The sequence below is a fragment of the Temnothorax nylanderi genome, unplaced genomic scaffold, assembly GCF_030848795.1.
Source record: "Temnothorax nylanderi isolate EJ_2023f unplaced genomic scaffold, tnyl_v1.0 TNYL_tig0184_pilon, whole genome shotgun sequence".
NCBI classification, from domain to species: Eukaryota; Metazoa; Arthropoda; class Insecta; order Hymenoptera; family Formicidae; genus Temnothorax; species Temnothorax nylanderi.
Window position 1 is genome coordinate 174,127 of NW_027249246.1, and position 25,264 is coordinate 199,390.

At 33.3% G+C, this 25,264-nt stretch overlaps 2 protein-coding genes across 6 annotated transcripts in view; both read left to right on the forward strand.

Annotated features, from left to right (window-relative positions):
* The first annotated feature begins 2,126 nt into the window (after nucleotides 1-2,126).
* On the forward strand, nucleotides 2,127-18,229 carry LOC139778445 (uncharacterized). 5 transcript variants are annotated; one of them, XM_071716377.1, is made up of 15 exons: nucleotides 2,127-2,425; nucleotides 2,602-2,804; nucleotides 2,882-3,139; nucleotides 3,328-3,473; nucleotides 6,094-6,254; nucleotides 9,514-11,720; nucleotides 11,954-12,211; nucleotides 12,443-12,925; nucleotides 13,244-13,432; nucleotides 13,736-13,943; nucleotides 14,279-14,438; nucleotides 14,747-14,979; nucleotides 15,054-15,313; nucleotides 15,473-17,352; nucleotides 17,794-18,229. In XM_071716377.1, exons 6-12 carry the CDS (start codon nucleotides 9,667-9,669, stop codon nucleotides 14,965-14,967), a joined length of 3,573 nt encoding a protein of 1,190 aa, XP_071572478.1. In that variant the 5' UTR covers nucleotides 2,127-2,425; nucleotides 2,602-2,804; nucleotides 2,882-3,139; nucleotides 3,328-3,473; nucleotides 6,094-6,254; nucleotides 9,514-9,666; the 3' UTR covers nucleotides 14,968-14,979; nucleotides 15,054-15,313; nucleotides 15,473-17,352; nucleotides 17,794-18,229. The 5 variants fall into 5 exon arrangements, with proteins under 5 accessions (XP_071572478.1, XP_071572479.1, XP_071572476.1 ...); XM_071716378.1 differs by having other exon boundaries at nucleotides 9,514-11,496; nucleotides 11,569-11,720; nucleotides 15,473-18,229; XM_071716375.1 differs by having other exon boundaries at nucleotides 2,585-2,804; nucleotides 15,473-18,229.
* Nucleotides 18,230-20,132: 1,903 nt separating this feature from the next.
* Nucleotides 20,133-25,264, forward strand: part of LOC139778446 (uncharacterized) — a 45,121-nt gene continuing 39,989 nt past the window's right edge. Inside the window, exon 1 of the mRNA XM_071716379.1 lies at nucleotides 20,133-20,712. The gene's annotated coding sequence lies outside the window, so the exon portion shown is untranslated. The remainder of the gene's footprint in view (nucleotides 20,713-25,264) is intronic.

A 25,264-nucleotide genomic window follows, 5' to 3' on the forward strand; every position in this document is an offset into this window, starting at 1 on the left:
AAATGTTCAATAACATTATTTTCAAAAATTTGTATCAAATGTGAACGCATAAACTTATGTTCATACTTTACTTTGTCAGGTTTAATATTGAATAACAATGAAGTAGCAAAAGCTATAGCAAAAACACCACTATCTCTACTGTTCGATTGACGTTGCACAGTAGGAAATTTGATAGGATGTTTTTTAAAGTCATGTGTTGGAAATAATCTTTCCAAGAATCGCTCATGATCTTTACACAATGTTTTATTATGTGAGGAATCATATACAAATATATTTTTTGTATCATAATAGCAACACACCCAATGTGACGAACTACACAATATTTGAATGTGTTTTTTATCTTGTGATACAGGTTGAATCATATCAGGCAATTGTATTCCGACAAGTCTATAATCGGAACAATTTTGTACAAGTTGATGAAAATGATCCATATGTATGTCCGTCAGCCATTGGCCCTGGACAATTATATTTCTGTCTGTAGGCATTAAAGTAATGTATTTTTTTGTGTGTACAGACATGTTAGTTGTTGAAAATAAGATGTTTTTCTATGTATATAAAACTGTAAAAGCGGATTTTTACAAATTGACTGCTAATGCAGCTTTTTTAAAACTATAGCCGTATGAACAGCCAAAATTTAGCGCTTATAGCAGCCACTGTTTGCCAGCGCTTGTGGCAGCCGTTATACAGCGCCAAAGAGCAGCTGGATTATATATATATATTTTTTTTTTTCAGAAGACCTGCAAAAAAAATATATATTTACATAATACAATTTAATTTAATAGCCCGATATTTATAGTCAAATCTTATTTCAAGACCATCTTAAGTAATGTCTTAAAATGGTTTGTGATTGACTTAAAATATCTTAAAATTGTACTTAAGACGATCATAAAAATGAGATCCGACTACGAATACCAACCATAAAATGAATAAAGAATGGGGGTACTAGCATCATGACAGAAGTAAAATATATTAAAGGAATTAGTTGCTGGGTCGGCTAAAATAACTCTAAAATTATGTACTTTTAAAATCTTCAAATTTTTTTAAATACTTTAAAGTAGAAAAAAAATCGAGGATAGTTTCCGAACGAACGGTGAGGATACAAAATCTGAAACTTTATATTTTCACAAATTATCCCGAGTGTACAAGTAGTGATTGATTCTACTAATGAAACTTTATATTTTTGCAGTAGAAATGATCCCAAAACGCAGGTACAAATAGTGATTGATTCTGCTCATAAAAAACCCAGGTAGCACATATTACCCAGATAACAATTCGTGCGGGGTCATATTACCTTCACGGCGTGATTATCACACCGTGCATGCACGAACGCATCATGCTCGTTTCACGAAGTGATTTTGGCATACGTGCGCGTATAGAAGGTCGCACTATGCCATCACTTGTGATTACACGTGTGATGGTACAGTGATTACGCACACATGATGGCATAGTGATTACACACACGTGATGGCATAGTGAACACACACATGATGACATAGTGCGATCTTTTACAATTAATATATAATTGATGATGAATTATAATATTGATCGTAAAAGATCGCACTACATATAAAAATAATATTTAAATATCAGATAAAATGGCAAAAACGTTACAAATTCTGGTACGTATGCCAAAATCACTTCGTGAAGCGAGCATGATGCGTTCGTGCATGCACGGTGTGATAATCACGCCGTGAATGTAACATGACCTCGCACGAATTGTTATTTGGATAGGTATAATATATTATAATTTATAATATCCGCGCGCGATTTATTATAATATTTAAATTTAATAACAAAATGCCCGCATAGCGATTAAAATAGCAATTTTATTGTAATTGTTATTTTATTACATTATTATTATTTTTATTATTTTATTTAATTATGCAAATTGTGTGGGTTTATATATAATAAGATCGTGAAATGTATGAATTCATCCAAGTTCGATTTCCACCCGGAACTTCTCCTAATGGCTTCTACACACAGGACGCGGAAACGCTTGCCGCGCGGCAAGAAGCGACGCGGTAGCCAATCAACTTTTGGTTCTTACGGAAAAACAACACGTTGATTGGCTACCGCGTCGCTTCTTGCCGCGCGGCAAGCGTTTCCGCGTCCTGTGTGCAGAAGCCATCAGTGATCCGTGCGCGATCCCGCGGTCCCCGCGTGCTATCATTTGTTCGCCCGCCTACGGCGTGGCGCCTACGTGACTCGCTCGTGGCGACTGGCGTGTACGTGCCGGCAGCAGCGGCTGCGTCATTTGTCTTTCGTATTCGTAATCCAAACGTCCTCGCGGTAACGTTTCGCGTGCCCCGCGTGCTCTATAAAGTGCCCCGTGCTTAAATAAAGTGTCTTTGTTTTCGTGTACCCGTGTATTTCAGCCGCCCACGCCTTTCTGGCTTATCCTAGAGCCTTGTTTATCCGTCTGGCGGTAAGTAAATTAATTGAGAATCTTGCGTGTCCGCGCGCGACCGGCCGGTTAATTACGGTTGCGATCCATTTGATATGTTACAAATGCTTCAAAGCGTTCTTTGTCTCCTTCTTTCTTCATTGAAAGAAAAGAGAAGAGAATACTTCGAAGCATTTATAGCATTAAATGGACCGCAGCCTATATCTCAACGGGATGCTTCCGCTCGCGCGGCCTCACGCCTATCCGTCTATCCGCGTCTCGCCATTCGTCCCTCGTCGCCGTCGTCTTCGTCGTTCGGCGTCTCGGAGGCACGCGCGACCGTGAACGCAGCCATCAGTTTCGGGAAATTAATACGCTCTGTATTCTTGGGATTGACAACTAGGCGTTTCAGGACTATAAGGTAAGAGGCTTCATAATAATTAGCAAAACCTTAATGTTTATCAGATTAATATCTTTCGTTGTTTTGTTTTATAATAGGGGAAACTCAAAATATCATTATTATGGAATTCGTGTGAAGCCAAGTTTATCTCTGTCTATATTGAACGATGATGGCACATCGAGACAACAGCAGAGCGTGAACTCTCAGACTAAACGATTCAAATTTGTCAATCAAAAGCAGGAGTCGTCTTATGAGGATAACGTATCCATCGAACGCTGTGTTAAATAAATAAACTAGCATAAAGGCATACGCGTCAATTACAATTCAGAGAGACAAGATGCTACATTAAATATTAAGTAAGTCTCATTATGTTAACAAAAAATTAATAATTCTATCCACATTAACGAAATACTAATTGATAAGTTAATCAAAATTTGGTTGAAGCCATCTTAATTAACTCTTCTCCTTTTATCATTATTATATATAGTTTTTTTATGTTTTCTTAACAAGATCACGTTACAAACTGATGCACCGTTATTTTCAGAAATTGATCTCATACCGGCCATAACCACGTTCCTGTGTTGTCTTTTCATACTACTCGAACTGGGCATCGTGATCGGCTTCGATGTAAATCTTTTGTTCCTACTTTATGCCTCGGCCAGACCGACGTTACGAGTTCATAAAGCTACGGTAAGCATAGCTAAGTTTTTAGTAGCATAATCGTAAATAGGCACTTAAATTTATTACCGTGTAGCAACCAATTATATCTTCCACTCAATTCTTTTCTCAAACTGGATTTTAAATTAACATTTTCTTGCCATAAATGTTGTATTATTTCAGCAGAGTAAAAAATCAATAACTAATAACATAGACAAAAATCTATTTATTCACGTTATTTCCTACTTTATTTATGTATATTTTTCAATTTGTCGCTTGTACTATTTTCTACATTCCTCCCCATAACAAAGCTCTCTCTCGCTAAGAATTTCCTGAGATATTTCTAATTTTGTCATAATATTTTACATGTAAAACATGAAATATCTCGTATTCACTTTTTGATGACGTTATCTTGATACTTTTGTACGTAGAAAGAAATCGCTTGTTGTAAAAGAAACAGAAAAAATTTTAAAATTTTTGATTGCATTTTGTAGATGCATTCTATTTAATTTAATATCTTATACAAAATTACAAATGTAAAAAATAAATATTATTATTTCTTTCATTAATCTACGTACAAAAGTATTAAGATAAAGTCATCAAAAAGTGAATACTTTACGAAATATTTCATGTTTTACATAAAAAATATCATGAAAAAATTTGAAGTATCTCAGGAAATTCTTAACGAAAGAGAGCTTTGTTATAATGTTTTGAAAACGTCTCGACGAGGGCTTTGTCGGTCACTCGTCCTATTAAAACCGATTCGTCGCAAATCTGTCCTTCCAACATTATAATTTCAATAGTTTTGTTTCTTATGCAAACTTAACCCACAAACACCACTATGGGTAGCGTAACCCATAGCCAATTTTTCAAAGTTGCAAAATATTTTTCGTGCTACAACTTTTTCGACTTTCTTACCTGAATATTCTTTTTTCTCAGTCTTCAAACTATTAATATAAAATAAAATTAATCAAACTCGATGCATTACAACCCGAGATACAGGCAAAAAGGGATAGGGATTATTTTGAAGTGTAGTTACTCTCTCTGGTAGAAAAGATGAGCGATTTAGAACAATTAAAATGTATTTGTTTGTAAATTAAAAGGAAAGGGAAAGGGGAAGGGAAAGGGGTAGATTTAACTTCAACTCGAAGTATTTTCGAAATGTGCTGAAGTGATCTGTAGTGTTATTTTAAGCAAATATCTTTTTATTTGGAAATACGACGCAAGAATTTTCAACGTGTCATTTCTCGCTTCTTTCTCAGATTCTAACATGGCCGCGACGAGTACCCAAGAGCCTTAAAAATAAAATGTTAAATTTCACGATACAATCAATAAAATTTGGAGAATAAATTTTATCCCCCCATACACGTCATCAAAGTTGAAGTTTATTCTTCAATTCTGCAAGGTCTATTTTAAATTAACGCCGTTTGTAGTAAAATCTTTGCAGAGAAACGCTTATAAAGATAAACGCTTAAATCCTTAGATTTCGAATGCTTCAAAGCTTGTTTCTCTGCGAAGAACTTACTACAAACAGCATTAATTTAAAATGGACTTTGCAAAATTGAAGAATAAACTTCAGCTTTGATGGCGTGTACGGGAAGAACGAAATTTATTCTCCAAATTTTATTGATTTTATCGTAAAATTTAACATTTCCTTTTTGAAGTGCTTTTTTAATGATTACGCTACCATATTTCTTCACTGATAATGAATTATGAATTATGACGATTTGAAGTGAGTCGTGCATTTTAAGTGATCCTTTAATTTTGTTGAGCAGTGTAAATACCAATTTGACATATATATTTTCAATATTTATATTATGGAGGGAAGCTACTGAATATGATTGATAATATTGATATCGATTAAAACTTAATTTATATAAGAATCGATTTGAAAGAAATCAAAATTTACTTTAGAAATAAATACACTTTAGTCAATTTGAATCTCTCTTTTCTACCAGGGTATACACGTAATTAATTGTCACTATAATGTTAATAAAGTTACTACTACGGAACTGTATGTTAGGATTAATTTATCTTGTAGCATGCTGTTTTAAGAATTTTTCCATTTCATAATTTTGAATGTTTGTTCTGTACATTAACTGTTCAGCTGTTCTGATCGAGTTTTCATAATCGCAAAATAATCGGCGCAGGACAGTTTTTTTTTATTTAAAAGTGCAAAGTTTGTACTTTGAGATGGTATCAATGATTATGTTTGCCAATTTTTTTCTTAGACGGTGGAAGACTGCAAATTTCAAGATTTTAGATATCTCAAATACGTCCTTATTCAAAGCTGACTACGGCTTTGAGTATTAAACGAAATTAAAAATTGAACTGAGACACCTTATAGTAGAAAGTTTGCCCTGTAAAACCTTTTTTGCTTCCTCATAGAGGAAGCTTTGTTTTCGTGAATTTCATATATGAACCTTTGATTGCGCATAAAGTTGGGTCTAGTCAATCAAATTTAAATGAATTATATATGAAATAGGGGTAGAAGAAACCAACGAAGAGATTGGTTTTTGAGTTTTTTCTGCCAATATGTTCAGATCGTTGTAAAACGATACCACTTTCCTTTATAATTACCTTAAATTTATATAGTTTTAGTTAACTTTTTTATATATATTATTAAAAAATTTATTTATTTTATATTTTGCAGATTTACTATTATTGATTGATTAGCTTATCCTCGAGCGTTTGCTATAATAATTGTTTTACCGCATAACCATCATTATTTGAAACAATTAATTATTCTTGACATTGCTATAATTTGAATATTTGACAACGTAGTCTACAACTCCGCTGCTGCACATCGTATCGGTGAGTCATGAATCATATTTTATTTTAATTTGAAGTAATGGATCTTCGAAAATTGTATCGAATTACATGTATAATATATGGCTAGATATATGTTGACGTGTGTATCAGGCTAAAAATATAAGAATATTACACGTAAAAATGTCATATCTCATAGATATCCACTGCCTTGGAATGGATGGGCTAGAATAGATTAATAGTGATATTTAATCCTGGATTATATGTGCATGATATTGATTTATTGCGCATGCAAGGATGCACACATATGAATTAAGCTTATAGAATAGGGCTTATATTAATATATTATTTATTGACACATTTTAATGTCCTATTATATAACAAAATATTAATTACGCGATAGCAATTATAGTTTAAAATGTTTAAGAACAATTTGTGACTATAAAAAGAAAAATAATAGATACTAACAGATAGACTAAACTCGACAAAAAGTAATAAATGATGATCTAACAAATATGTCATTTCCAAGTCTGATAAAGATATCATTTCTTATACTTTTTTTTAGCACTCTATACACAGATTTTCAGAAAATAAAATAGAGATCATGAAAATGTGACATTATGACAAATTAATAATATTATTTGGGTAATTTTAATATTAAATATGTTAAAATTGATTAAATTTGAATTATTGCTTTGATAAATACTGCAAGAAAAAAAATAAAAAAGTAAAATAAAATTATAAGTAAAATCCTATTTTAAGTATTTTTATTTAGCTTCTTTCCAGGATTAAATATCATAGAAACTGCTGAAAAAAATAAATACTCTTTTTTTCAATATGCACGTCATATATAAGAATAAATAAGAGAACAGGGAATATCTCATGTGTCATGTAACAATATTTTAATTAATTTATTAATTATTTAATAAAACAACATCCTAATGTGTAATTATAATACTTTAAAATATGTTTGTTTTATACTTTCTTAATTTAAATCTTTCATAGCCTATGTGTCTTACTCATAATCTCATTTTCTAAATGAGTATATAATAAATCCCATTTGATTCATATATATACTTTCCACGCTTTGCGCGCAATTACGACTTCAAATTAGAGTACCTTCAGTATCAGATATAGCGTGACTTGGTTCGTTCGTTAGGTATATATCACTCGTTATCTTGATACTTTGATATGTAGAATAATGAAAGAAATCGCTTGTAAAAAAAACAAAATTATTTTTTAAAATTTTTGATTGCATTTTGTAGATGCATTCTATTTTAAAAAATTACAAATGTAAAAAATCAATATTATTATTTGATTTCTTTCATGAATCTACATACAAAAGTATCAAGATAAAGTCATCGAAAAGTGAATACTTTACGAAATATTTCATGTTTTACATGAAAAATATCATGACAAAATTTGAAATATCTCAGGAAATTCTTAACGAAAGAAAAAAAACAAATACATCAAATACATCCTTATTCAAAGCTGACTACGTAGTACAGTAAAATTAGGTCTGAAAATGGCAAAACGGATTGACAAGCCAATTTTTTGAAGGTGAGTAGAGGGTTATAGGAGATGCCCAAATTCACAAAGTTCCAACAAAATTTCTCTGTGCGTCGGCGGCCATCTTGAAAATAGGGGTAAGTTTGGATATCTCAGCTCCTATTGGTCGGATTTTTTCCATTTTTTTTGTTTTGTAGGGAAAAATATTGTCTACAACTTTTGTTTGGAAAATTTTTTAATAGCTGTCAAGGAAAAAAAGTTCCAACAAAAAAGTGCCGTCAATTTGAACATTTTTATTGACAATTATATTGCCTCCTGTTGGTTTTATCAAAAAAACCAAAAGCGCATATACGAAAATTGTAGAGAATTGAGTCCTCTACAAGTTTTATTAGAATATTTTTTTGATGAAACCAACAGGGAGCAATATAATTGTCAATAAAAATGTTCAAATTAACGGCACTTTTTTTGTTGTAACTTTTTTCCTTGACAGCTATTAAAAAAATTTTTCAAACAAAAGTTGTAACAATATATTATATACATAATATATATATTATATTTTTTTTTTACAAAACAAAAAGAAATGGAAAAAAATCCGACCAATAGAAGCTGAGATATCCAAACTTACCCCTATTTTCAAGATAGCCGCTGATACACAGGGAAAATTTGTTGGAACTTTGTGAATTTGGGCATCTCTTATAATCCTCTACTCACCCTCAAAAAATTGGCTTGTCAATCCGTTTTGCCATTTTCAGACCTAATCTTACTGTACTACGTAGTCAGCTTTGAATAAGGATGTATTTGAGATATCCAAAATCTTGAAATTTGCAGTCTTCCACCGCCTAAGAAAAAAATTGGCGAACATAATTATTGATATCATCTCAAAGTACGGTGGAAGACTGCAAATTTCCAGATTTGGATATCTCAAATACGTCCTTATTTAACCCTTAAATGCCACACCTCTCAAGAATCTCGTAAATGACACATGGGGTCTAAAAGACCCCAGCATGAAAAATGTCTCCTTACTCATTGATTTTTTGATATTTAGTTATGAAAATTATTTTCAATGTTGTTCAAGGCTTAGAAAAGAGAATAAAATGCTTATATTGTTAAAATTTCAATTTTAACATAGTATAAAAAATTAAGTAAACTGACAATGAGTAGGTACTGCTAAGTGTACAACCGGGTAGGTCAATCACTCAACTATTATCAATGGGAGCATGAGCTCCATTTTTGGGGGAAACATTTGAAAATATATCATTGTAAAGGATCTGGGGTCCGCTGGACCCCGGGTGGCATTTAAGGGTTAAAGCTGACTACGGCTTTGAGTATTAAACTGAGTAAAAATTGAACTGAGACACATTATAGTAGAAAGTTTGCCCTGTAAAACCTTCTTTTATACTATTTTTACGTTAATTATTTGTTGAGTAATCATAGTTTAAAAATGGACAAAAATTTACTGAGAAAAAGTGATCCCCCAATTTTTTAGAACAGTGTATTTTATTTTATTTCGTTTTCAAATAAAAAATTGGCAGCTTTATTTTATTCAGGCAGTTTTACTCTTCTCTAAATATTATAGGGCTTATATACTTATTATATCTTAAATACGTTAAGGTGGTGGTCCTGCACGTAATTCATGGCTTCGATTATTGAATGAAAATAATTTTTCCTTATCTCTGCTCTCACGTCTGTGTTTGCGCTTGTTTTATTGGTACAAAATGTTTAAATAAAAATTATTATAAAAAAAATTAAAAATTATTTAAAAAAAAAATTATTATTTTAAAAAATTATTTTCAAGGCCATACTTATCAGTAATAGACGAATTTTACATCGACGAGGATGTCTATGAAATTCAAGAGATTCGTTAACCTCAGTGAGAGGCACAAGAGAAGGCGGTTGTCTGTAATCTCAGGCCACCGAAGAGGCTTTGTATCAATAGCTCAGGATTTTGATGGTTCTAATTCCTCCACATCAGAAGATGTGTCAGAGAATGAACCAGGAACAATCAGGAACAATCAGGAACAATCAGGAACAATCTACTGATGATGACGATGAACAAACTTCTGACAGAGGTGAAGAAGTAGAGGATAGTGAGGAAGAAGCAGCAGACGGTGAAAGTACTGAAGAAGAAGAAGAAGAGGACCACGATGAAAACAATGAAGAAGAAGTGGGATACGATAATATAGAAGAACACAATAATACATCGAGCTCTTCAGAAGATGAGAACGACAATGTACTACAAAACCTTGCAGATATGAAGAAGAGGATATTAAAAAATACATTTTTGGCCACAAATTTAAAACATAAACAGGGAAATGTACTGCTTAAAACATTACGTGAGTTTCCTTTCAACCTGCTTTGTCTACCCAAGGATACGAGAACGTTATTAAAAACTCCAACTACTGTCGCTACTACACAAGTTCAACAAATACCTGGGGGAGAGTACCTACATATGGGATTAAAATGCACACTTAAAAAGAAACTGCAAAATCTTCCTGAAGATATGTTGCCTGAAACTATCGAAATAGATTTTAGTACCGACGGTGCTGAAATGCACAGAAGTGGCACAGATCAATTTTGGCCTATTCAATATCGGATTTTGAATTTAATTGATAAAAAGCCTGTAATAGCGGGTGTGTTCAAAGGAAAACAAAAACCATCAAATGCATTTGATTTTTTCGCTCAGTTTGTTCAAGAAATTGTGGATATACGTGAAGAAGGTGGAATTTTCATACGCAATCGACAGCTTCCGTTAAATGTCCGATGTTTTATTGCCGATGCACCTGCAAGGGCGTTTGCTTTAAATCATTATGGGCATACATCATCAAACGCCTGTTCAAAATGCAAAGTTCAAGGTCATCGTTGCGAAGAACCTGGTTTTCGGGGAGCGATGATTTTTCCAGGAATTCGACATCCACCAAGAACGGATGAAGAGTACCGTGATATGATAGACGAAGATCACCACAAAGGCCGAAGTCCATTATCTCCGGTGTTGGGATTAGTGAAGCAAGTTCCTTTCGAAAGCTTACACCTTGTGTATATAGGAAATGTTAAGAAAGTTTTTTCTGCTCATATTCACGGGAAGTATGGACCTCAAAAATTGAACGTAAGACAACTGAATATTCTTGATTCGAGAATGACGGCACTTACATCATATTGTCCCACGGAATTCAATCGCCGCCCAAATAAATTGTCTATGTTCCATCACTTCAAAGGTACTGAATTTAGACAACTGCTGCTATACACTGCTCCGGCTGTTCTGCAAAATGTTTTTAGTGAAGAATATTATCACCATTTTATTTTGCTACATTGCGTGATGCGCCTTCTCAGTTTTGAAAACGTGGCTGAAGAAATATACGCATTCTGTCAAGAAGCTTTGGAGACCTACGTCAATATGTGTGAGCAACTATACGGAGAACAATTTCTTTCATATAATGTACATGGCCTTTTGCACATAGTCGACGATGTTAGGCAATTAGGTTCTTTGGAAACGTTTAGTGCATTTTGCTATGAGAACAATATGCCGGAATTTCGAAAACATATTCGAAAACCGCACCTCGCTCTCCAACAATTCTATAAGAGAATGTGTGAACTAAATGATTTTAGTTTTGCACACGTCGATAACCGTATCCAAATTTGTTGCTCTAAACCTCATGCAGAGGGTCCTCTAGTAGAACACATCCCTGTCTGCCGTTGCCAGCAATTTCGGAAGCTGCAAGTTGGAAAAATCACATTTTCAACATCTATGCGTGATAATTGCATTTTCCTTCAAAATTCTAAGGTCTGCTTAATAACGAACATTGTACAAATAGAAAGAAATATTTTCTTCATTGTACAAAAATTTCGTACACAGGTTGCTTTATATGATGTCGGACTGACTTCCGATTTTGTAGGAGTATACCATTGCTCAAATCTGTCACACGCAGTCGAGGCAGTCAACTTAATCGATGTCAAAGGCAAAATGTACAGAATGCCGAAGTGGAGTGGTGTAGAAGGCCAAGAAGAGTGCGTTCTTGCAAATGAGTGGATATGCGTATCTCTACTTACACCCCTAATAGTACCTCAAAATTAAATACGATCGAAATTTTGAAGACAATACAATTATACCGACTACTCTTCCAAAAATAAAAAAACTGCACAATCCGCATAGAAATTCTATGTATTATTCATATTTTATTCCTTTTTGTGTGCAATGTTTATTTCAAATCACTACATTTTGTTTTTCATTGAAATCGTAGCAACATGGAGAAAAAAGTGGCAGAAAAGAAAAAAGTTTTCAAAATTTCGAGTACTGGCAGAATACTAAAACCTTCAAAAAAGTTGCTGACATCTTCGGACGACGAGTCTAAACGTCCCAAAAAAAAATTTAAGAGTAGTCAATCCATGAAACGCATGAAGCAAGAAATTGAGCGACTACAACTGATAGCCCAAAAGTTTAAGAATACCAAAGACGACAAAATTAATGATGATTCAGAAGTCATCATGTGTGAAAAAACGTAAGTAGATGATAATAGTATATTAATTATTAAATGTATCTATTCATTAATAATAAATTCAATTTAACTGTAAACTTCAACATTAAATAAACAAAAAGTAAATTTGAAATTTTTACTTGATAAGCGGCAATGTAATATAAATATAAAATAGAAGCAATAAATACTTTATAAACATATTTATTTATTGTAGTAACAATTTTATTCATGTTTTTTTTTACATTTTTTGTTCAGGAAAGAAACATTGTCTGTTCCGGATGATCTCTCTTCCGGATTAGACTGTCCAGTTTTTAAGCGCAGAATGGATAAATCACTTAATTCTACAAAACCTACCTCTTCGAAAGTTAACAGTGCTGCCCCGATTACTGATACGATAGACTCACGTAATTCAAATGAAATCCTCGAGATAAATCGTAGCATGGGGAATAAAGTAGAAGAAAATAAGAAAGTTTCCAAAACTTCGAGCACTGGTACAATATCAAAACCTCTAAGACGGGAACTGACATCTTCGGACAAAGAGTCTAAACGTCCAAATAAATCGAAGAGTGGCCAATCTGTAAAACACATGAAGCAGGAATTGAACCGACTACGACTAATGACCAAAAATTTGGAGAATTCCGGGGGCGAAAAAAAATGTGTCAATAAATCGGAGAAAGAGAATATTTCAAATACATTTAAAAAATTGAATGATTCAGAAGTCATCACGTATAAAAATTCGTAAGTAGATGATAATAGTATATAATTAAATGTTTCCATTCTCTCTCTCTCTCTCTCTCTCTCTCTCTCTCTCTCTCTCTCTCTCTCTCTCTCTCTCTCTCTCTCTCTCTCTCTCTCTCTCTCTCTCTCTCTCTCTCTTATTAATAATAAATTTAATTTAACTGTAAACTTTAACAGTAAACGTAAAGTAAATTTGAAATTTTTACTTGATAAGCGGCAATAATATAAATATAAAATAGAAGCAATAAATACTTAACAAACATACTTATTTATTTTAGTAACAATTTTATTCATGTTTTTTTATATTTTTTTGTTTAGGAATGAAACATTGCCTGTTCCGGATGAGTTCTCTTCCGGATTAGACTCTCCAATTTTTGAGCACAGCGTGGATATGTCACTTAATTCTCCGAAAGAGACGAATCTTACCTCTTCGAAAGTTAACAGTGCCGCCTCGATTACTGATACGGTAGATTCACGTAACTCAAATGAAATCTTTGAGAGATTAACGTGAGTAACATATGGAAATATTTGAAATGTGTTAAATTCAGCCTTTCATGTGAATAATCAATTGTAAAAATAATGTATTATAACTATGAATTTTTCGCATTACTGTTCTGTGATGTGGTTAATATGTTCTTTTTTTTTATTCTACACTGTAAAGCAGTTGTTTTTTTAGATCTATGATTAACGAGTAATTCTTTGATATCCAAACCTTTTTCGGAATCAGGACCTTGAGCTTTACGCAGATTGTAATTTTAATATTTGTATAATATACTTATAGTAATACTTTTAATTATTGTATATTTGTAGGGTACTAGAAAAACAAATGAATGAACTACTCGAAGGGCATAACCAATTGATGAAGCAAGGTCAACAGATACTGGAGGTAGTGCAGAAAGTAGACGAAGTAAATGTAACCAGAAGCTTTAACGAACCGCTCGAGGGCTTTCCGCTCAATACGCTAGACCAATTCGATGAAATGGAAAGCGACTCCCAAAGAAGTGCGCGTAAGAAAATGGTGAGTAGCTTAATTATTAATGAATCCATTGCATCTACAATACCTACTATAATTTCTCAATATGTAATTGAAATGTATGGATTACTCTTTATAATTTCAACGCCGTATAACCTGCCGTTTTATAAGTAGGTTTACAACGTCCTTTTTCGATATAAAACATATATTATAACTCGATTTATTGTGTGTGTGTGTGTGTGTGTGTGTGTGTGTGTGTGTGTGTGTGTGTGTATTCTCTTATTATTCCTATATTATATGTATAATGAAATAGATATTTATTAATTACTTGAATTTTATCTAGATACAATATTAAAACATACATTATTTTATTATTTCAGTATCATTATTTGAAAAGTTTAGGAGGCTTAAAATTGCGTGACTTTTTACATTCCTCTCTAAAGGAGATTATGACTGACGAGTTGGTCAATAAGTTTACGTGGTCTGGTGGTGCTGAATCAAGAAATTTTGGCGATACAAAAATTGCTAATATTCTATATCGTAAGACATTTTTTATATAATATATAACCAATCGTTGTAAAAATTCTCCTACAATTTTCCTTGAAAAATTTCCACTCAATTTTTACTTGTTTATACCAAATGGCAAATGACTGGAGTTGTGCCAAAATGTTTTCCATTGGTTAACCTTTAAAAATCTACAGTATAAATTTTCATATGGTTTTCTCACTTCTTTTTTTTGTTGATATTTGTAAACAAATAAAAAAGGAACTAAGAAAACCGACTACGAAAATTTATTGGTGAATTGGCCTTGTAGTGTAACTTTACAAATGTTTAATTTTATCTTTCAGTTGCAGCTCAAAATTGTCCATTCTTTAAAGGGCCAGAGAGCAAAATTGAATTCAAAACGGAAATGCAGAAGGTTTTGCGTGCGGCAAAACAGAGAGCCCGTAATAAAATTAAAAAAACAGAATTTGTAACAAAGGAGCAGGAAGATGATGGAACCGATGGAACCGATGATCAAGAGTGTCCATCCGAGGAGATGACCGAATACGACGAATCGGATAATTAAAGTTTCCGCAAAGTACGTATGAATATTTTTACAAATATAAGATAAAGTTTGTGGATATTGTTATACAATCGAGACTAATCTTACAGAGTGTGGAAAGAAATGTGTGAGGCGTATGCGCATCAATTGGTAATACAAAACAATCCGGAAAAAGCGGTGTCATATTTACTAGCTGTACACAAAATTTACGAAGCCATAGAAGTATTTATAAATGCTAAGATGTTTAAAGAGGCTTATGCACACTCGCACGATGTAAATTGGATGCTGCTGATACGTTTCTAAATAAAATATTAGAATCTTAGGCGGAATGGGCCACTTATAAAGGTCAACTGGAACAGACAGCTCAATGGTAAAATAATTATTTTCCAATTAATATTTCTTATTAATCATTGTAAGTGTCGTATAGCTATGACGAAAATTGGTTATGGCCAATACTCTTTTCATAGACAGTATTTAATAACAATACTCATTTTTTGTTATAATAACACATTGTATTATATTTTTTCAGGTGCAAATAAATATCAGTTATCAATAAATTGCCATGGCGGCCACGTGCGATACAAAAGAAATGCGATTCTTGAAAATAGAGCGATGAAATGTGGAGTAACGATAAAAGGATTCTTCACGCATGTCCTCACGAAATTGGATACCAAGAAACCAACGGACGAGGACAGCATTTATGCAAAGAGCAATTGTCCTGTGTCCCAGAGTATACGTGCTTACTTATGTATTGGTCTCCTGAATTGGTTATCGAAATATTTAGAAGAGCTATCGATCGAAGAAGAAACGCAGTTTGAGCACTTGATGTTAGATTTGCTAGACGATACTATAAATGAAACAAGCCTAGCTTATTAGATCAAGATTTCTAAGCATAAGCAACTGGAAGATAAACTTATGGCTTTTGCGGATTAGTTCTTCCTTCTAATCTGTTAAACTTTTGATGATTTTGTTTGATTTAAAGAAAGATTTAAAAATTGCTCTGTACCACGTTTAATGTTTATTGAATTAATTTTCTTAACAAATCTTCTCTTTTAAGTAAGATATTTCTTATAGGAAGTGCTATTATAGATAACAATCGTTCGTGCGGTAAGATTTTCTCATAGCTATAAAGATTTTCTTTATTGTCGTGACTTGTGCTTTTCGAGATACGCTTGATTCTTCCTTTATACCGTTATTTCATGTAACATCCGTTAGTTTTGAAAAGCAATGAGATATTTAGCAAGAACAGCATTGAACCGAATTGCGTCACAAAGTTGTTCAATAAAAATTCGAGCTAACGGAAAGACGTTATGGGGAACATTGTTTTCTTTGGAGAAACAATTTAGACTGAAATGTAATTATACGAGATAAGTAGGCTAAGTCTATAACGATTGATTATATAATATATTTTTCATAGATTACGGAAAGGAGAGGTGTCAATAAGGCCGCTTTTTGGCCTACGTCAGAATCGCTGCAAACTGTGGTATTTTATTCCTACCGATGTAACTCACAACCTTCTAGAACCGTTTGCTGTCCGAGAAATTAGAGGCTGAGAACGGGCAACTTGGAATCTCAAAAACCAATGGAGTTTTTCACATGGTGGTAGTGCCGGTTTTATTTCAGCATGTCATTGTTGGGAGGGAGGGAAGGAGGGAGAGAGAGTGGGAGGTAGAGGGGGGAGAGAGGGAGGTAGAGGTCTCCCCCTCTGCCCCTATCTATCCCTCCCTCCCTTCCTCTTTCTCCCTCTTCCTCCCTTCCCTCCCTTTCCCTATCTCTCTCTTCCTCTCTCCCTCTCCCTCTTTCTCCTTTTCCCTCCCCCCCCCCTCTCTCTCTCTCTCTCTCTCTCTCTCTCTCTCTCTCTCTCTCTCTCTCTCTCTCTCTCTCTCTCTCTCTCTCTCTCTCTCTCTCTCTCTCTCTCTCTCTCTCTCTCTCCCCCTCTCCCTCCCTCTCTCCTTCTCTCTCCCTCCCTTTCCTTTCCTCTGCCTCCCTCTTCCTTTTTCTCCCTTCTCTCCCTTTCTCTATCTCTCTTTTCCTCTCTCCCTCTCCCTCCCTCTCCTTCTCCTTCTTCCTCCTTCTTTCTTCCTCCCTCCCTCCCGCCTCTCTTTCCCCCTCCCCCTCTACCTCCCTTCTCCCTCCCTCCTCTACTTCCCACTCTTCCTCCTTCCCCCTCCCTCCCAACAATGACATGCTGAAATGAGACCGGCACTACCATCATGTGAAAAACTCCATTGATTTTTTAGACTTCAAGTTGCCCGTTTTCAGCCTCTAATTGCTCGGACAGCAAACGGTTCTAGGAGGTTGTGAGCTACATCGGTAGGAAGAAAATACCACAGTTTGGAGCGATTCTGACGTAGGCCAAAAAACGGCCTTATTGACACTCCTCCTTTGCAAGATTTGTACTTTCGCTAAGTAAGTAATTCATATGTATTGTTGAAAGCCTTGTCAAAAGGCTGCTGACAACATTAAATTAATATATATATTCTATATTCTAATATATATTCTATTCATTAAATTAATATATATTCTATATCACCCGCAATTACTCGCAAATTATTTATTGGTTTAATCCCCTGTAACACAGTAGTAAGTGACAGAGAGAGAGGAGGTTCACGAAGTGTATAGGCGGAAGCACTGTTATTGTAAATAAGACGCGAAAACTTATTATGTGATATAATTGTAGTATTAGTAATATACATCACAACATGCCGATATTTACGATGTTGGACATAACTCGAGGGAACCAAGTGCCCGGTGTACGCGTACACCATAAATATGATTTAGCGTGTATTAGCCCAAGCTTGTAACGGATTATGTTTACACACGTCTATCAAGCGGATAATTTAATTTTAGTGGATTCACATGGAGAAATGAGCGTTCTTAGCGGTTACCGAAAAAAAGAAAACAGGAGAGAAAACGAGATCGAGCCCCTGAGTACAACGTTGATTGTTACACCCCGTATCGAGACTGTGGAGAGTATCTTTCCGACTGTTAGCATGAAACATAATTCGGCAAATCGAGATTGCGGATAATCAGTGCGCACACCGTACTGAGATCACGATTGGTACGCACAATTGAATTCTACAGAATCGTAGTGCGATATCTATATCGCACTACGATTCTGTAGAAGGATTACACGCTGGATGTGATTTTTCTCTCTGTAAACGCGGCACTGGGTGGTGACCTAATAAAATTTATAAAATATATACGTATATATGTGTGTATATGTGTATATATGTATATATATGTATGTATAAGTTTTAAAATAAAAATGTTTATAAAATGTAAATTTTGTTTCCTTTCATTTAACGTATATCATATCATATATATATATATATATTAAAAAGTATAGGGTACAAGGTGAGAGCAGTTGATGCTCATATGACCCGCACGCGTGAGTGCCGCATGCGTGCGGGTCATATGAGCATCAATTGAGGACGCATATGTCTAGCGCCATGAGTTCACGCCGTGCAAATTATCCGCACGACGTGCACGCGTCGTGAGCTCACTTTGCGGGCATTTTGTTATCTGGGTAGTTTTATATACGTTTTTTGAACGTACATAACCGTAAAGAACCATTAAGAAACGATTGAACAAAAATGTGTTTGAAACTATAATTTAAACCATAATTTAAGAAACGTATTTTTTACGTTTCTACAGTTAACAAAAATATTAAATTTTTTCTTTCAAAATTATAATTTGCTGTATCTATATATAATAGGGTAAATATGCACATCATCTGTGTAAACATTTGTGGCAATATACAATAAACGAGCTTGTAAAGCACGCCACGAACCCATGTGGCACCTCGTTTTGCGTGGAAAGTATCAATCATTTATGTCTATTAGTACTCAAAATAACTACTATATTTAAAGCAGTAAATCGTTAATATATTGACCATACTTTTTGTTAAAGCAGAGAATAGTTGATATAGAAAAGTATTCCACATAAATATCAATCATTTATGTCTATTAGTACTCAAAATAACTGCTACATTTTTCAAACTTTTTTTGTTTATAACTTTTTAATAAACAATGACCGCCAGCTAAAACCTTCTAAAGGTTACTCAGGAGGATGACCTTGACAACATATATCAAAGTCAAGATCATCGGTAAGGTTTGACCTAATATTTACCTATAATAACTTTAATAGTCTTTTTTTTACATTTAAATTTATATTGCACTAATTATTGTACAAAATAAATTATTTTATCCATGCACATATATCCACTTATTTACTTAAATTAATTTTGTCCTACCGGTCTTAATCTATTTGTCATCGGACAAATAAGCTTAGAAAACTTCCAACAATTGCAAAATAAACGTTCTGCTGAACGTGGTTATTAAAAGAACGTTTATATGTTTGTTTTATTTTGAAGAACTTCCTGAACTGGTGCACATCAACAGGGGAGATCGGGGCTCGTTGGCACAGTTTTCACAATTTCGGCATTTGATTTTTTAAACAACTAATTATCATGATTAAACAGTACTAATATGATAGAGAGAACCTTTCTCTATATTTTTATAGTAGGAACGATCCTTTATACTGTATAGTTTCTCTGTAATAAGTAAAATATGAACATGCTGCATTGTAGCGTTCGGCCCGATCATTCAAGATTCCACAGTCTTTTATACGGATGGCTCTAAAATTGACTCATTCAGCTGGGTTGGCGCCTCGTGCTACTCCCCGCAACTTCAAAACCATTTGATGTTTAAACTCCCTGCCCAGGCCTCGGTCTTCACAGCGGAAGCCTGGGCAATATACAATGCGGTGCTGCTTACCCTCGACCTCCCCGGCCCTAAGTTCTCCATTATTTCGGACTCTAAAAGCGTGCTCGGCGCTCTATCCAACCCTGTCACATGTAGGTCAAATTACATAATTCCACTCATAAAAAGCAAAATATTAGAAGCCCAAAACCGCGGCAAGGAAATCCTTTTCATTTGGATCCCCTCTCACAAAGGCATCTCGGGTAACGAAATCGCGGATGAACTTGCCAGAAAAGCCATTCGCCTTGGCACTGCTAACCCCTTTTTTAAGATACCCCACTCAGATTTCTTTATTGAACAACGCGAAAAATTAGCTATAGAATTTCACAACTACCTATTTAATAAAGCTCGATGCAAGGGCAACCATTTTTTTGTCAACCTATATGTCAACACGCCTAAACCATGGTATTATCAATCCGGCCTTAAACGTGATGCTGTGGTCACGATCTCGCGACTCAGGGCAAACCACTACAATTTGAACCACAGTCTTTTTAGAAAAAATATAGTTGATGATGGCTCATGCGCTTGTGGCGACCCGGTTCAGGATATTAACCATATTATATTCAATTGCCCCTTAACATATAACAAAGCAACTTATCTCAGACAGGCGATTCACTCGAGTGAGGGACCGCAGTGCAATGATATCTTTCCGACTCTCGCAAAGCCCACGCGCAGAATCTGTCGACTAATTATGTCTTTTTGTAGATCAGCAGAAATCAATTTATAATGCGCGCGCTCGCGCGTGCCTGACCGACCGCCGGCTCCCCACCACTCGCCTAGTGGCTTTCCCACTCTTTCTCTCCCTCCTATCCAAACATGAACGCCGCCTCGTGAACCTAAGTCTATTTACACGGCTACCAGTAGCAGTTTCAAGCTACTCACAGTTGACTATACAAACAGTGGCAAAAGCTGGCCATATTGTCCTCGGATTAGAGGCAGGAGCCAATTAAATAAAGAAGAAGAAGAAGAAGAAGCTGCATTGTAGCCAGCTTGCCCCGATAGTAAAGTAAGTTCGCTATCTATGTTAAATTAATGAAAACGTAATAGAAATACAAAACGCGTAGCAGATGTACTTCTTGATAAAAATTGTATATCTTTTAAAGTTATTTTGTAATGATCGAATAACAAAATGCTGTTGCAGAAAATTGTTAATTAACTATTTTAGATGTAGCTTTCTTCGATATAAAAATATTAAGGAGGTTGGTTAGTCAAATCAATTTGATAAGAATTAGTTCAAATTTATGGAAAATATTCGTTTATGGAAATCTGTCGTCGATGCCAAAGTTGAAGATAATTGTCTGCATGGTTGTCGAGTAATTAATTATATTAAAGTTATATTCCTGTCTCTCTCTTATACACGGGCGACACAGCAAAAATGTTACCTAACCTGTAACGTAACTCTCGAAAGCATATTAAAAATGATCAGAATTTAATGAAAATAGGTGCAAATAATTCTTTACATATTTAGGAAGAACTTTCTCGAAGACTCAAATGATTCGTCTTTATAGTTATTAAGAAATTGTAAAAATAAAACAGAATCACATTTATTATTTTCACATTTCAACGTGGATAATAACGTATTTGGGTTTCAATTGTACAACCAACTCTTTTTAGACCTTAAGAAACAGCAATTGAATGCATTCCACATATTTATTTGCTAAAATTCGTTCATTTCACGCGACAAAAATCTAACCTACCCCTGCTTAAAATAATTGATAGAAAATGAAGGGATCTCATAGAAATGGAAAGAATATCAATGTTAACTAATATGACAAATCTGTTACCAATGCCGTAGTACATAGACTTTCTATATAATTCAATAATATTTTATAATACTATTCTTTTCAATAATGTTAAATATGAAAGTTTGTACAATCATTTAATCTTTCTCAATCATGAACAATGACATTATGTACTTATTATTATTTTATGATAAATTTCTCATAATATCTTTTTACAACAAACTTTAAAAGACGAAACGTCGAGTTAACTTAAGAATAAATGTCAGTTTGGTCAAAAATACAACCTGTGTTAATTTTTCACTGACAAAGCAAAGAATTTTGGAAACTTTAAAAGCTATAATATTCTATAAAAGTTGTATTTGTTATAATAACCTATAAAAACTGAATAACAATTTAAATATAAAAGTTTATACAAGTTGATCTTCCTCAATCATGGACAATGATATTTTGCATTTATTAGTATTTTATGATAAATTGCTGATAATATCTTTTTACAACAAACTTCGAAAGCTATAATATTCTATAAACATTTTATTTGCTATAATAATCTATAAAAACCTAATATTAAATATGAAAGGTTGTACAATAAGTTGATCTTTTTCAATCATAGACAATGATATTATGCATTTATTATTATTTTATGATAAATTGCTGATAATATCTTTTTACAACAAACTTCGAAAGCTATAATATTCTATAAAAATTGTATTTGCTATAATAATCTATAAAAACTGAATATTATTAAATATGAAAGTTTGTACAATAAGTTGATCTTTCTCAATCATAGACAATGATATTATGCATTTATTATTATTTTATAATGATTGGTCCTTATCTTATTTGGATCCAGCAAATCATATTCAATTGCTTCTAGCCGCTCAAGGAAATCGATCAATCGCAGTCAAGCATTCTTATTACATTGGGCGCTTTCAGCAGGACACACCGCTCAATAGCAATCAAACGTGATTGGCTCTTACTTTTAGACCCAACAAATCAGCATAAAGCATATGTTGATAAGACGACATCTCAACAGTTGTGTCTGTTGAACGCGGCCATTGTGAGAATACTTGACTATGATTGGTTGCGGCTCGTGTCTGACAATTAACTACGCAGTGCGTATATATGTTTGAATACTCGCTGGGACTCTTGAGCGGCACGTTCACGTCTTCCTTTTGTCACACCTCTCTGGTTTGTTTTCCTATTAATTTTGTGTTATATATTATACTAATTTCGTTGTATTTTAACTGTTTTTCATGATATTGCCGAACTTGATATAACCTAACCGTATGGTATATATTGCATATATCATCTCACTTTTCGCAACCTTGTCATTAGTAGAGATTATTAGTAGAGAAACCGTACGTCTCACTTTCATTATAACCTCTGGTCTGTATTAAAAGGCCCGGGCACATAGAAAATCTTCAACAATAAAGACGTAAGCAGTAATCAGTACAAAATTACCTTTTTCAAAAAAGGTAAAAAAAGGGCGCCAAGTACACGCGTGGTTGTTACCTCGGAAAAAAACCAAGTGGTAGTATCATTAATTTTAAATGCAAAAAAAATAAAATCTATTCTAACCTAGGTGATAGTGGCTTTAATTTTTCTTAACAAAATTATTAAAAACAGAAGTCGTTTTTGTTCAACCCAACTGGCCTAATAATTAATATATTTAAACTCACAACGTTTTGAAAAATTATCTCACAAAATTGTCTCACAAAAGTTGTCTCACAAAATTGTCTGACAAAAATTGTCTCACAAAATTGTCTCACAAAAATTGTCTCACTTAATTGTCTCACAAAAATTGTCTCACAAAATTATTAAATTACAAAATTGTTACTTTATTCAATCCAAGTGATATCTACCTCGAAAAAACCTAAATAACAAGTGGTATCTATTTAAAAAAAAATATGTGAAATCTTTTAATACTGCGCCAATTACAAAGAGAGAAATATACCTTAACAAAATTATTATTATATCACGAAATTGCGTTACCAAAATCAATCCAAGTGATATATATATACCTTAACAAAATTATTATTATATCACAAAATTGCGTTACCAAACTCAATCCAAGTGATACGTACCAATAACCTAAGTGGTAGTAGCCTTATTTCTCCTTAACAAAATTATATCACAAAATTGCGTTACCTAACTCAACCTAAGTGATATGTTATTTCAAAAAAATATATGAAATCTTTAAATTACGCCAACTACAAAGAGAATATATATATTGCTTTGAAAAATAATTGTAGTGCAACTACTCTTAAAAAATAAAACAAAATTGTGTTACCTAACTCAACCCAAGTGGTATGTATCTTTGTATTCCTGAGGATCTTTCTATCAACCCAAGTGGTAGTAGTTTTAATTCTCCTTGATAAAATTATAATATTACAAAGAATCATTTAATTATTTTAATCACAAAGAATTAAAGAGGTAACATTATAAAATAAAAATATTTAATTAAAATAAAATAAATAAATTTTTCTTGTAAAAAACTTGGCGCTGCTTTTTTAAAGTCTATCCAGACAAATTTGCATCGCGCATAAACATAAGCGTAAGAAATTGATTGGTTCATATATATGTGCAAAAAGAAATAGACCAATCCATCTCTTTATGCATATGCTTATGCACCTATGCAAGTTTGTCTGGATTAACCTTAAAAAAGCAGCGCCAAGTTTTTTACAAGAAAAATTTATTTATTTTATTTTAATTAAATATTTTTATTTTATAATGTTACCTCTTTAATTCTTTGTGATTAAAATAATTAAATGATTCTTTGTAATATTATAATTTTATCAAGGAGAATTAAAACTACTACCACTTGGGTTGATAGAAAGATCCTCAGGAATACAAAGATACATACCACTTGGGTTGAGTTAGGTAACACAATTTTGTTTTATTTTTTAAGAGTAGTTGCACTACAATTATTTTTCAAAGCAATATATATATTCTCTTTGTAGTTGGCGTAATTTAAAGATTTCATATATTTTTTTGAAATAACATATCACTTAGGTTGAGTTAGGTAACGCAATTTTGTGATATAATTTTGTTAAGGAGAAATAAGGCTACTACCACTTAGGTTATTGGTACGTATCACTTGGATTGAGTTTGGTAACGCAATTTTGTGATATAATAATAATTTTGTTAAGGTATATATATATCACTTGGATTGATTTTGGTAACGCAATTTCGTGATATAATAATAATTTTGTTAAGGTATATTTCTCTCTTTGTAATTGGCGCAGTATTAAAAGATTTCACATATTTTTTTTTAAATAGATACCACTTGTTATTTAGGTTTTTTCGAGGTAGATATCACTTGGATTGAATAAAGTAACAATTTTGTAATTTAATAATTTTGTGAGACAATTTTTGTGAGACAATTAAGTGAGACAATTTTTGTGAGACAATTTTGTGAGACAATTTTTGTCAGACAATTTTGTGAGACAACTTTTGTGAGACAATTTTGTGAGATAATTTTTCAAAACGTTGTGAGTTTAAATATATTAATTATTAGGCCAGTTGGGTTGAACAAAAACGACTTCTGTTTTTAATAATTTTGTTAAGAAAAATTAAAGCCACTATCACCTAGGTTAGAATAGATTTTATTTTTTTTGCATTTAAAATTAATGATACTACCACTTGGTTTTTTTCCGAGGTAACAACCACGCGTGTACTTGGCGCCCTTTTTTTACCTTTTTTGAAAAAGGTAATTTTGTACTGATATCATGCATTTTGTAGTGTTACGCATCCTCTTCTAAAAAGGGCATGTCATCCATACTCGAATCTATCGAAATATTATTGTCGCTTTTCCGC